This window comes from Oncorhynchus mykiss, chromosome 21 (assembly GCF_057628025.1).
Source record: "Oncorhynchus mykiss isolate SJ-2025 chromosome 21, ASM5762802v1, whole genome shotgun sequence".
In the NCBI taxonomy this organism is placed as follows: Eukaryota; Metazoa; Chordata; class Actinopteri; order Salmoniformes; family Salmonidae; genus Oncorhynchus; species Oncorhynchus mykiss.
Window position 1 is genome coordinate 13,889,629 of NC_143042.1, and position 13,489 is coordinate 13,903,117.

Below are 13,489 nucleotides of genomic sequence, written 5' to 3' on the forward strand. Positions count from 1 at the left end.
TAGATGATGATAGTTCACTCTTGTAACAGTACTAGATGATGATAATAGTTCACTCCTGTAACAGTCCTAGATGATAATAGTTCACTCCTGTAACAGTACTAGATGATAATAGTTCACTCCTGTAACAGTACTAGATGATAATAGTTCACTCCTGTAACAGTACTAGATGATGATAGTTCACTCCTGCAACAGTACTGGATGATGATAGTTCACTCCTGTAACAGTACTGGATGATGATAGTTCACTCCTGTAACAGTACTAGATGATGATAGTTCACTCCTGTAACAGTACTAGATGATGATAGTTCACTCCTGCAACAGTACTGGATGATGATAGTTCACTCCTGTAACAGTACTGGATGATGATAGTTCACTCCTGTAACAGTACTAGATGATGATAGTTCACTCCTGTAACAGTACTAGATGATGATAGTTCACTCCTGCAACAGTACTGGATGATGATAGTTCACTCCTGTAACAGTACTAGATGATGATGATAGTTCACTCCTGTAACAGTACTGGATGATGATAGTTCACTCCTGAAACAGTGGAAGATGATGATAATAGTTCACTCCTGTAACAGTGCTAGATGATGATAATAGTTCACTTCTGTAACAGTACTAGATGATAATAGTTCACTCCTGTAACAGTACTAGATGATGATAGTTCACTCCTGCAACAGTACTAGATGATGATGATAGTTCACTCCTGTAACAGTACTGGATGATGATAGTTCACTCCTGTAACAGTACTAGATGATGATAGTTCACTCCTGTAATAGTACGAGATGATGATAATAGTTCACTTCTGTAACAGTACTAGATGATGAGTTCACTCCTGTAACAGAACAAGATAGTAATAGTTCACTCCTGTAACAGTACTAGATGATGATAGTTCACACCTGTAACAGTACTAGATGATGAGAGTTTGCTCCTGTAACAGTACTAGATGATGATAATAGTTCACACCTGTAACAGTACGAGATGATGATAGTTCACACCTGTAACAGTACTAGAGGATGAGAGTTCACTCCTGTAACAGTACTAGATGATAATAGTTCACTCCTGTAACAGTACTAGATGATGATGATAGTTCACTCTTGTAACAGTATTTGATGATGAGAGTTCACTCCTGTAACAGTACTAGATGATAATAGTTCACTCCTGTAACAGTACTAGATGATGATAGTTCACACCTGTAACAGTACTAGATGATGATAGTTCACACCTGTAACAGTACTAGATGATGAGTGTTCACTCCTATAACAGTACTAGATGATGAGAGTTCACTCCTGTAACAGTACTAGATGATAATAGTTCACTCCTGTAACTACTAGATGATGATAATAGTTCACTCCTGTAACAGTCCTAGATGATAGTTCACTCCTGTAACAGTACTAGATGATAATAGTTCACTCCTGTAACAGTACTAGATTATAATAGTTCACTCCTGTACAAGTGCTAGATGATGATAATAGTTCACTTCTGTAACAGTACTAGATGATGATGATAGATCACTCCTGTAACAGTACTAGATGATGATAGTTCACTCCTGTAACAGTAGTATATGATGATGATAGTTCACTCCTGTAACAGTATTAGATGATAATAGTTCACTCCTGTAACAGTGCTAGATGATGATAATAGTTCACTCCTGTAACAGTGCTAGATGATGATAATAGTTCACTTCTGTAACAGTACTAGATGATAATATTTCACTCCTGTAACAGTACTAGATGATAATAGTTCACTATCGTAACAGTGCTAGATGATGATAATAGTTCACTTCTGTAACAGTACTAGATAATGATGATAGTTCACGCCTGTAACAGTACTAGATGATGAGAGTTCACTCCTGTAACAGTAGTATATGATGATGATAGTTCACTCCTGTAACAGTACTGGATGATGATAGTTCACTCCTGAAACAGTACGTGATGATAATAGTTCACTCATGTAACAGTACCAGATGATGAGTTCACTCCTGTAACAGTACTTGATGATGAGTTCACTCCTGTAACAGTACCAGATGATGAGTTCACTCCTGTAATAGTACTAGATTATGATAGTTCACTCCTGTAACAGTACCAGATGATGAGTTCACTCCTGTAACAGTACGAGATGAAGATAATAGTTCACTTCTGTAACAGTACTAGATGATGAGTTCACTCCTGTAACAGAACAAGATGATGAGAGGTCACACCTGTAACAGTACTAGATGACGAGAGGTCACACCTGTAACAGTACTAGATGATGATAGTTCACTCCTGTAACAGTACTAGATGATGAGAGTTCACTCCTGTAACAGTACTAGATGATGATAGTTCACACCTGTAACAGTACTAGATGATGATAATGCACTCCTGTAACAGTACTAGATGAGAGTTCACTCCTGTAACAGTATTTGATGATGAGAGGTCACTCCTGTAACAGTACTAGGTGATGAGTTCACTCCTGTAACAGTACTAGATGATGATGATAATAGTTCACTCCTGTAACAGTACTAGATGATGATAGTTCACACCTGTAACAGTACTAGATGATGAGAGTTCACTCCTGTAACAGTACTAGATGATGATAATAGGTCACTCTTGTAACAGTACTAGATGATGATAGTTCACACCTGAAACAGTACTAGATGATGAGAGTTCACTCCTGAAACAGTACTAGATGATAATAGTTCACTCCTGTAACAGTACTAGATGATGATAATAGGTCACTCTTGTAACAGTACTAGATGATGATAGTTCACACCTGAAACAGTACTAGATGATGAGAGTTCACTCCTGAAACAGTACTAGATGATAATAGTTCACTCCTGTAACAGTACTAGTTGATAATAGTTCACTCCTGTAACAGTACTAGATGATGATAATATTTCACACCAGTAACAGTACTAGATGATGAGAGTTCACTCCTGTAACAGTACTAGTTGATGATAATAGTTCACTCCTGTAACAGTACTAGATGATGTCACACCTGAAACAGTACTAGATGATGAGTTCACTCCTGTAACAGTCCTAGATGATGAGAGTTCACTCCTGTAACAGTACTAGATGATGAGGTCACACCTGTAACAGTACTAGATGATGAGAGTTCACTCCTGTAACAGTACTAGATGATGATGACAGTTCACTCCTGTAACAGTACTGGATGATGATAGTTCACACCTGTAACAGTACTAGATGATGACAGTTCACTCCTGTAACAGTACAAGATGATGATAATAGGTCACTCTTGTAACAGTACTAGATGATGATAGTTCACACCTGAAACAGTACTAGATGATGAGAGGTCACACCTGTAACAGTACTAGATGATGATAATAGTTCACTCCTGTAACAGTACTAGATGATGATAATAGTTCACACCTGAAACAGTACTAGATGATGATAGTTCACACCTGTAACAGTACTAGATGATGAGAGTTCACTCCTGAAACAGTACTAGATGATAATAGTTCACTCCTGTAACAGTACTAGATGATGATAATATTTCACACCAGTAACAGTACTAGATGATGAGAGTTCACTCCTGTAACAGTACTAGTTGATGATAATAGTTCACTCCTGTAACAGTACTAGATGATGAGAGGTCACACCTGTAACAGTACTAGATGATGAGAGTTCACTCCTGTAACAGTCCTAGATGATGAGAGTTCACTCCTGTAACAGTACTAGATGAGAGGTCACACCTGTAACAGTACTAGATGATGAGAGTTCACTCCTGTAACAGTAGTATATGATGATGATATTTCACTCCTGTAACAGTACTGGATGATGATAGTTCACTCCTGAAACAGTACGTGATGATGATAATAGTTCACTCCTGTAACAGTACTAGATGATGATGATAGTTCACTCTTGTAACAGTACTAGATGATGAGTTCACTCCTGTAACAGTACCAGATGATGAGTTCACTCCTGTAACAGTACTGGATGATGATAGTTCACTCCTGAAACAGTACGTGATGATGATAATAGGTCACTCCTGTAACAGTACTAGATGATGATGATAGTTCACTCTTGTAACAGTACTAGATGATGAGTTCACTCCTGTAACAGTACCAGATGATGAGTTCACTCCTGTAATAGTACTAGATGATGATAGTTCACTCCTGTAACAGTACTAGATGATGATAGTTCACTCCTGTAACAGTACCAGATGATGAGTTCACTCTTGTAACAGTACGAGATGATAATAGTTCACTCCTGTAACAGTACTAGATGATGATAATAGTTCACTTCTGTAACAGTACTAGATGATGAGTTCACTCCTGTAACAGAACAAGATGATGAGAGGTCACACCTGTAACAGTACTAGATGATGAGAGGTCACACCTGTAACAGTACTAGATGATGAGAGTTCACTCCTGTAACAGTACTAGATGATGAGAGTTCACTGCTGTAACAGTCCTAGATGATAATAGTTCACCCCTGTAACAGTACTACATGACAGTTCATTCCATCTCCCCCTCAATTGAACATGATGCTTTAGTAAACAGAATTGGAATTGGAACTGAGGGAAAAATGGCCAGCATTTTGACAGAATAAGCTTAACTTTTATTGAACACATCACAGTAACTGGTTTTACAAGAATAAATCCATACAATATAAATGTAATCCGTTTAAGGATTTCTAAGGCATGAAATCGAACCTCTTTCCCATTACTCTATTTTGTGTTCAAGCCATGCTATCCTGGATGACTGAGGGGTGTCCCTATTCCCATACACACAATCCAACCCCCCTTCCTCCCCCACCCTTAGTCCCCCGATAACTGAACCAGGGCCAGGATTCAATCCGACTGCAGGTTGTGGACAATTCAGCTTTTAAAGGGAATTTCTGATTGAGCTATATGTAGCATTTGGGTCCTTCCACAAAATGATAACACGTTGGGCAGTTAAAATTGGTCAAAACAAACTAACTTTACATAAGCGGTTGAATAAAAAAATGACTAAGTGTCTTTAAAGTAACAGGGTTGACCATATAAGGGTTGAGGTTTTCATCTGAAATCAGCCATAAATCCACTTGTGACAGGGGGAATGGACACTTGTGACAGGGGGAATGGACACTTGTGTGCAACAGGGAGGGGAAATAAATGCAAGCCTCACAACACGTTTGGCTAGAAATGTTTTAACAAATCCAATCTATGTGTAACGGGTATGACGCGTTATAATCAACAAGCTCAGTTTAACCACAAAACACCAGAAAAGGGCCAAAAAGAGTAGAACCAGCTCACCTGCTTTTACACTGATTTGACAGTTTGTTTTGGAAAGGTTTCACCATATATATATATATATAAATAAGAGTCAGGTTTACGTAACAGGGTTGGCCTTAAAATGAGGGGAAAACAAATGAAATCGCATAAATAAATAATAACCTTCAGAAAAAACTGTCAAAGCAACAACATTACTAGTTCAACTTTTTACAGTAGAATTTCAATGATGTTGAAAACATGGAGGAATTTTGGGGTGAAGTTGGTTGAAATCTTCCCAGAAGTCGGAAAAACATAACGAGGGACAATGTCAAAATGCTGATTGTTGGCACTTTATTTGTGGAATAACCCATTTACGGTGCATTGTTGACAAACCGCGGTCGGATTGAATCCCAGCCAAGAGCACTGATTATAATGAGCAAGATAATAATTAAAAAACAATATTGCCTTTGTGCACAAAATGATACAAGGGTGTGTAAATACAAAACACTAAATAAAAAGCTGTTTTGTGACGTGTGTGTCTTTTTAGAGTATAATTTTGTATACAAGTAATGGGTCTCAAACGCTGTGTGTGTGTGTGTGTGTGTGTGTTCTAAGCTTCGTACTTCTTCCCGGATCGGTGGATCTGCTGGTACAAAGTCATGGAGAAGGCCATTCCCAGGAGCTGCAGACAGGAAGTCACATCAATCACACTGCAACATCATTACATGTATATCTGTATGTCTTCCTGTATGCGCGCACACACACACACACCTTACCTGTATGACCAGAACACACATGGCGATGGTTCCCAGCAGGTGTTTATTGTCATCCAGCCACTCCTCCACCTTCTCATAGCAACCCTGACAAGAGAGAAACATACAATTCTGAGAAGTGAAAAAGGACACTCCTACACATGCAGATACACACACTCCCTGATGGGAGGGAGAAGATCAGACACACACTCCCTGATGGGAGGGAGAAGATCAGACACACACTCCCTGATGGGAGGGAGAAAATCAGACACACACTCCCTAATGGGAGGGAGAAGATCAGACACACACTCCCTGATGGGAGGGAGAAGATCAGACACACACTCCCTGATGGGAGGGAGAAGATCAGACACACACTCCCTGATGGGAGGGAGAAGATCAGACACACACTCCCTAATGGGAGGGAGAAGATCAGACACACACTCCCTGATAGGAGGGAGAAGATCAGACATTTTTAAACAAACACAAACTGACCTGTGTCCAGAACTGGTTGGTGGCATTGCGCCCACAGTCCTGGTAGATATTCTGGCAGCAGTGGTCAGGAACCACCTTCTCCTGCAGGGCAGTGTGCCAGTCTGTGTACACATTCACCCCACAACAATGCCACTGACAGAGAGAGAGAGACAGGGTTACATATTGCACCTCTCCCTTGATGGAATGCTATGCTATTAGTGTGGGGTTGTATGGTAGATCATTAGTAGTTAGGTACCGTACCTCTGTCTGTATGGTGTTCCAGGCGTTGCGGAGGCCCACGTTGTTGTTGGTGCTGTACAAAGTAAGTCCCTCTTTCAGGTCCTGTCTGGCGCTCTCACTCACCTGCACACAGTGGATCATGAGAAATGTAGGCAGAGGCACAGAGCACTATGGGAACAGGAACCATAGGTGGAAGGATAACCAGGGGTTGAATTGACAGGTGGCTTCTATGGGAGTCTTACATTGTCTGTGTATACGAAGAACAGGATGAGTAGGATCAGCTCCACCAACAGAATAACCAACAACGTGATGAAAAACTACAGGGAACCAGTGAGAGAAGAGAGAGAGGCAGGTGAGGTTGCCAATGTGCCAAGCAATGTAGTGTGGTGCATCGTGGGTCGTGTAGTTCACTCACACTCAGCAGCAGACACTTGTTCTCCTTGATGGCACCCAGACAACCCAGGAAGCCTGTGACCATGATGACAGCACCCAGGGTGATGATGAGGTTGGCAGCAGAGATGGAGGGGAAGGATGGTGATAGGGTGGCAAAGCTGCCCTGGGACACAGACAACCACACTCCCACACCCAACAAACCACAGCCCCCCAACTGAGAGGCAGAATAAAATATAAATACATGAGTGTCATTACTCTAATCATTATTATACATTTAGTATATTATGATTTAATAATAAAATAGAATTCAGAATCAGAAGATCAATTTCTTTGAAATTGATGTGTGCAGTGAGTTTATTCTCCCACCCAGAAGAGCAGGTTGAAGAGGAACAACATGTATTTGACGCAGCAGAGGCAGCCGCGAGCCATGGTGAAGCTGTGACTATCTGCAAATAAAAAGGGCAGTGTTTATTATGTAAAACTTGTGAATAATTTGTACGTTTCTCCCTTGCAAATTATCAGCAATCGACTACAATTCAAATGTGACTGAATATCTATATTACTTCAAAAACACTGCTCGAACTTGTTTCCTTTAAGTCGTTACAACCGAGTGTATTTCCATGGGCACTAGTAAATAGTAATACTGCACTCACCTCACTTGCGAAACTCTTGTAATTCCTCAAGAAACCACCAGTGCAGCGTTAACAAAGTAAACCAATCAAAACTCGCAGGTATAGAAGGGTTGGTTGTTTTGCAACAAAATCAACGCTTGGACAACTATAGCGCAAAACACACGGGGTTGGCTTTACATTGCTGACAACATGTAAACTCTATTTCGAATTCAATGTTTATTAAAAACAGAAATACATGTGCACAATGAGCACTTGTTGTCTCTCAAATACATCGTTACAGTTGTTGACTAGCTTGCGAATTTGGGCCATATTAGCATTGACATGAAATCTGTCAAAACAGGACATGGTATCAAGAACAAGCCACTTACGATTCCCCACATGGCACTTCTCATTCTTGCTAGCAATCTGGCCATCCAGAATCACAACACCACACTGACTTCTGCCCCCCATAGAAACGTGCACATTTGTTTTCGTGACATTTCCAGCTAACCCATCTATTATTATCTATCTTTTTGCTCGTCCTGTAAAAAAACACTTCGTTGATCTCTTGAGGGATTACAACAAACTATGGCCTACATTTTCCCAGGTGTATGTACAGTTTGACACAAAGATTATTAGCTCCTATCCATCTGTTTGACATTTACATGTGAAAATATTATCCCGCTGTAATTCTTCAACGGAACCACAAGAGGGCAGCGTTTGCTCAATAATTAAAGTGACTGGAGTCCTGAGGACTAAAGCAACGTTTAAATAATTGTGTAGGCTATTCTGTTCACTCCTGATATAAAAGTGCGTGTGAGCGTCGTATTTACGAGCACAACGCCAAAACCTCCAGATAGCCCCGGAGAAATAACAGAAAATGCATTTGAAAAACTAAAGAACATAATGAACAGTGTTTTGATTTAGTCACTTATTTCCTGGGAAAGTGCTTCCCCCTTGGGGTTGTGTTGAGGCATGACAATTGATTGATATATTTGAACATGTAAATTGTTCTCAAAATTCAGAATGATTAAATGTAATTTCCCTCTCTCTGAATAATTTTACCACTTAGATAAGGAATTAGATGATGCCGTCGAACTTTGAGCGAAGGGACCTGTAAAATAAAGCACACACACACACACACACACACACAACTCTTTCATGTAGGCCTACTGTTGTTCTATGTAGTAGTAATGTTTTTCTGGAAATTATGTTCTGAGCCAATCACAGTGGACACACACACAAAGAGCGAGAGATAAAATCTACCATCACTTTTAGGCCAACTACAGAATAATAAATCACAGATTGCACTCCCCCTTCATCTTTTTTCTACATCGCCACCACAGGAAGTGACATTTGGTGAGGATCGAGAAAGAAGCATTGTTGCTCGCTCTAGAATGTGTTGTTACTGTTTGAATCTGATAGTGTTATGATGTAACTTCTGTTCAAAGAAAATGTCATCATTGTTTAGCAGCCAGATCCAATGGTTTTGGCTACACCTCTAATTTAATTCGTTGACGTTGTAAACAGATAACGTTGGTCGTGCGTGAATCTAACATAATTTACAAGCATATATTCTCATATATATATATTTTTTTTAAATTACGGACTGGATTTGATACCCAAAACTGCTGGGATGATTTTAGACTTGTCCTAAACAGCATGGCCGGAGTATCCAGACCAAAGAGATGATTCCGTACCGTAACTGCACCAGCTCGAGTTCAGCTCATCCTCATTTCAACCATCTCCTGACTACTGCGACCGACCTCTATCCGGTTTTCCAGCGTAGAATCCGCGATAACGCAAAAGTTAAATCCGATTGTATTATTTTTGTAGGCTATATTTAAACTTTCCTGCTGTCGTCAATGAATCACATGCGAAGTATTTTCTCTCGGAAGGGCGGAAACTGGTCTGGTGGCGGGGAGGAATTACGTTTCCGAATGGAACTGCAACGATAGTATGGGACGTCCTGGGAGATAATGGATTTATTTGACCGAGGTCAAATTTCAATAGCTCTTTAACCATTACTCCTAAAAAATATTATAATTTTAAAAAATAACATTACTCCTGAAACTTTCAAATCTGGTTGTAGCTAACCCGATGGCATAGACACACATTGCACACGTTTTTTGTTTGTTGATACACATCTCGCACTATTTTAAATTATTTATTTACATTTTTGAATTTCAATAGCTCTTTGGTCATATGACCTACTGACTTCTAACAAGGTTCAGAAAGTACACTCAGTGGCCCTACACAGTGCATACCCTTTAGTTTGTCAATATTAATCTGACGCGTGTTTTACATACATTTTTCAAACTTCCAAATTTCAATAGCTCCTTGGTCATGTGACCTACTGACCTGAAACAAGGTTCAGAATGTCCACTGACTACCCTTCTATATTGCACACCCTTTAGTGTCCATTTTCATCTCACACGTTTTTACATTAAAATTGTAAACTTTCTAATTTCAATAGCTCCTTGGTCATGTGACCTACTGACTTCAAACAAGGTTCAGAATGTCCACTGACTACCCTTCTATATTGCACACCCTTTAGTGTCCATTTTCATCTCACACGTTTTTACATTAAAATGGTAAACTTTCTAATTTCAATAGCTCCTTGGTCATGTGACCTACTGACTTCAAACAAGGTTCAGAATGTCCACTCAGTGGGCCTACACATTGCACACCCTTTAATTTGTCCATTTTCATCTCACAAGATTGTATATGAATTTTTCAAATTTAAAGTTTCAACAGCTCCTTGGTCATGTAACCTACTGACTTCAAACAAGGTTCAGAATGTCCACTGACTACCCTTATATGGACTATAGTTATTCCATTGTACTGGATCTAATACATTCTAGCATTTTATATACATTCATAAGTGTAATAATGTTTTATGACATACTGTGAAAAACTCTCTTGGCTGCTGACTCTGTCACTTTCAGGCATGCGTAGAGCAGACTGAAAGGGGAAGGGTAGCTCTTGACTTGAACCCCAGGGGTTCTCTGTAAAGAGAGAGTAATCCAAAAGGCACAGACACACCCCTTGACTTTCAATTGGCACCCCTGACCTGTATGTATTCTCTCCTGATTGGTCTCTGTGGTGCTTAGTCAATAGGAACTCCGTTGCCGGCCCCATCATTACGTTTTTACACAGTCTAGCAGTCTGACTAAAGTGCCAGAGGTATGAGGAAAGACATCCTCCTTTGTATTCATGGGAAAAAAATATTTCCTAACACTTTGGATCCTATTCTTGGACAGTTAGAAAACACAATATGTCAATGCCAATTTTTTTTTTTTTTACAAATTACTGTACATGAGTAACCTCAACCTTGTGGGTGTTTGGGCCAACTCAATTCTACCACTGACTAGTCTCTCATGCCCCTATGGACGGGGACACAGGGCAATAGTTTTTCATCTTTTACTGGAGTACACTAATTTTAATTGGGGCTCTTTTCTTGACACACAGTAACAGTTTACCAGATAAGAAGTCAAGAAGTTCAGAAAATAGATTGTAGTAAGAGTTATTACGTCCTGTGCTGGTCCCATTGTCATATCCCTTCTGGATTCTGAGTGGTAAAATCATAGCTGAAAAATGCCTCTATGTATGTGTCTACTGTATGTGGGAATGTTTCATGTCCGTCCTACATGTAGTGTTGGTACATGAAATATTCCTCAACTGCATCGATCATAAATTGTATTATGTTCAACAACTGACATTTTCAGATATTATTTTGACTAACACACTTTAACACACTTTGGTGTTCACAATTCATTCTCTATTGTCATAGACTTGCTGGGCACTGTCACCTGTGATCTTTGTGATATGACTTTCTTTAAGCACGTACGGATGAAACGGTCACTTCCTGTTTTTTTCTTAAAGTCTACAGACGCTCTACATGTATTCACTCTGTGATGGGGCTGGATCCTTCCTATATGCTACTTTTATTGTTCTCCTGTAAATGGTTCAGTGCCTATAATTTAGGCTGTGTGTAGAATGGGGGCATGAAGGAAATGACCTCTATTAGATTATAGTGAGAAGGAAATCAGCATACAGTTTTGGCCTGTGTATTCACTTCTCTATAACTAATCAGTGTTCCATTATGTTTACATAAAAAAGAGAATATTTCTAAACAAGAAGATCCTGCCAAGACGACTGGGCGGACATAAAGTGGAAATGAGAAGTAACTCCCAGCATGCAGCAGGACACCTTCAGCTGTGGGGTCTTTGTAATGCAGGTTTGATGGTTATATTTTCAATAATGAATGGTTAGCTGTTATGTGACAATTATGTCAAAAACTCTATTTTATTTTTTGGGTGTAGATGGCCAAGGAAGTGTCATGTTGTCTTGTCTCTGTCCTTTCCCTTCACCCTGTCTCCCTCTGCTGGTCGTTGTTATGTTACCTTTTCTCCCCCGCTTTCCCCCAGCTGTCCCTTGTCTCCTCTAACTACCCGTTCCCCACCTGTTCCCTGTTTCCCTCTGATTAGGTCCCTATATCTCTCTCTGTTTCTGCTCCTGTCCTTGTCGGATTCTTGTTTGTTTGTGTTTCATGCCTGAGCCAGACTATCGTCATGTTTGCTGTAACCTTGTCCTGTCCTGTCGGAATCTGCCGGTCTATCTGAGCCTATCTATGTTTGGTTATTAAAGAAGCTCTGTTTAAGTTAGTTCGCTTTTGGGTCCTCATTCACTCACCTTAACAGAAGAATCCGACCAAGAATGGACCCAGCGACTTCGGATCCTCTCCACTCAGCCGTCGGAATCCAGGGAGCGATGCTAGGCAGACACGAGCAGGAAGTGTCTGCTGCTCGACATGCCGTTGAGACCCTGGCCACCCAAGTCTCCAACCTCACGGAACAGGTTCACCATCTCCGCCTCGATCCACCGGCCACTTCCAGGGCTTTCGAATCTCCGGAGCCCAGAATCAATAACCCGCCGTGTTACTCTGGGGAGCCCACTGAATGCCGCTCGTTCCTCACCCAGTGTGATATTGTGTTTTCTCTCCAGCCCAACACTTACTCCAGGAGCACTGCTCGTGTCGCCTACGTCATATCTCTCCTTATTGGACGGGCTCGTGAGTGGGGCACGGCAATCTGGGAGGCAAGGGCTGAGTGTACTAACCAGTATCAGGACTTTAAGGAGGAGATGATACGGGTTTTTGATCGATCTGTTTTTGGGGAGGAGGCTTCCAGGGCCCTGTCTTCCCTATGTCAAGGTAATCGATCCATAACAGACTACTCTATTGAGTTTCGCACTCTTGCTGCCTCCAGTGGCTGGAACGAGCCGGCTTTGCTCGCTCGTTTTCTGGAGGGTCTCCGCGCAGAGGTAAAGGATGAGATTCTCTCCCGGGAGGTCCCTTCCAGCGTGGATTCCCTGATTTGAACTCGCTATTCGCATTGAGCGACGGGTTGATCTGCGTCACCGAGCTCGTGGAAAGGAGCTCGCGTTCTCCGTTGCCCCCCTCTCCGCATCACTACCATCTTCCTCTGCCGGCTCGGGAACTGAGCCTATGCAGCTGGGAGGTATCCGCATCTCGACTAAGGAGAGGGAACGGAGAATCACCAACCGCCTCTGTCTCTATTGCGGTTCTGCTGGTCATTTTGTCACTTCATGTCCAGTAAAAGCCAGAGCTCATCAGTAAGCGGAGGGCTACTGGTGAGCGCTACTACTCCTGTCTCTCCTTCAAGATCCTGCACTACCTTGTCGGTCCATCTACGCTGGACCGGTTCGTCAGCTTCCTGCAGTGCCTTAATAGACTCTGGGGCGGAGGGCTGTTTTATGGACGAGACCTGGGCTCGGGAACATGACATTCCTCTCAGACAGTTAAG

General features: G+C 41.2%; 1 protein-coding gene across 7 annotated transcripts; it reads right to left on the reverse strand.

Annotated features, from left to right (window-relative positions):
- Nucleotides 1-4,537: 4,537 nt before the first annotated feature.
- Nucleotides 4,538-9,652, reverse strand: LOC110500044 (tetraspanin-9). Of its 7 annotated transcripts, XM_090213903.1 has the most exons (10): nt 9,362-9,577; nt 8,727-8,775; nt 7,704-7,827; nt 7,417-7,496; nt 7,073-7,264; nt 6,900-6,974; nt 6,679-6,780; nt 6,439-6,570; nt 5,971-6,054; nt 4,538-5,876 (listed from the first exon to the last, which is right to left on the reverse strand). In XM_090213903.1, exons 4-10 carry the CDS (start codon nt 7,477-7,479, stop codon nt 5,805-5,807), a joined length of 720 nt encoding a protein of 239 aa, XP_090070029.1. In that variant the 5' UTR covers nt 7,480-7,496; nt 7,704-7,827; nt 8,727-8,775; nt 9,362-9,577; the 3' UTR covers nt 4,538-5,804. The 7 variants fall into 7 exon arrangements, with proteins under 7 accessions (XP_090070029.1, XP_090070030.1, XP_021432833.1 ...); XM_090213904.1 differs by lacking the exon at nt 8,727-8,775 and having other exon boundaries at nt 9,362-9,611; XM_021577158.3 differs by lacking the exon at nt 7,704-7,827.
- Between the last annotated feature and the right edge of the window lie 3,837 nt (nt 9,653-13,489).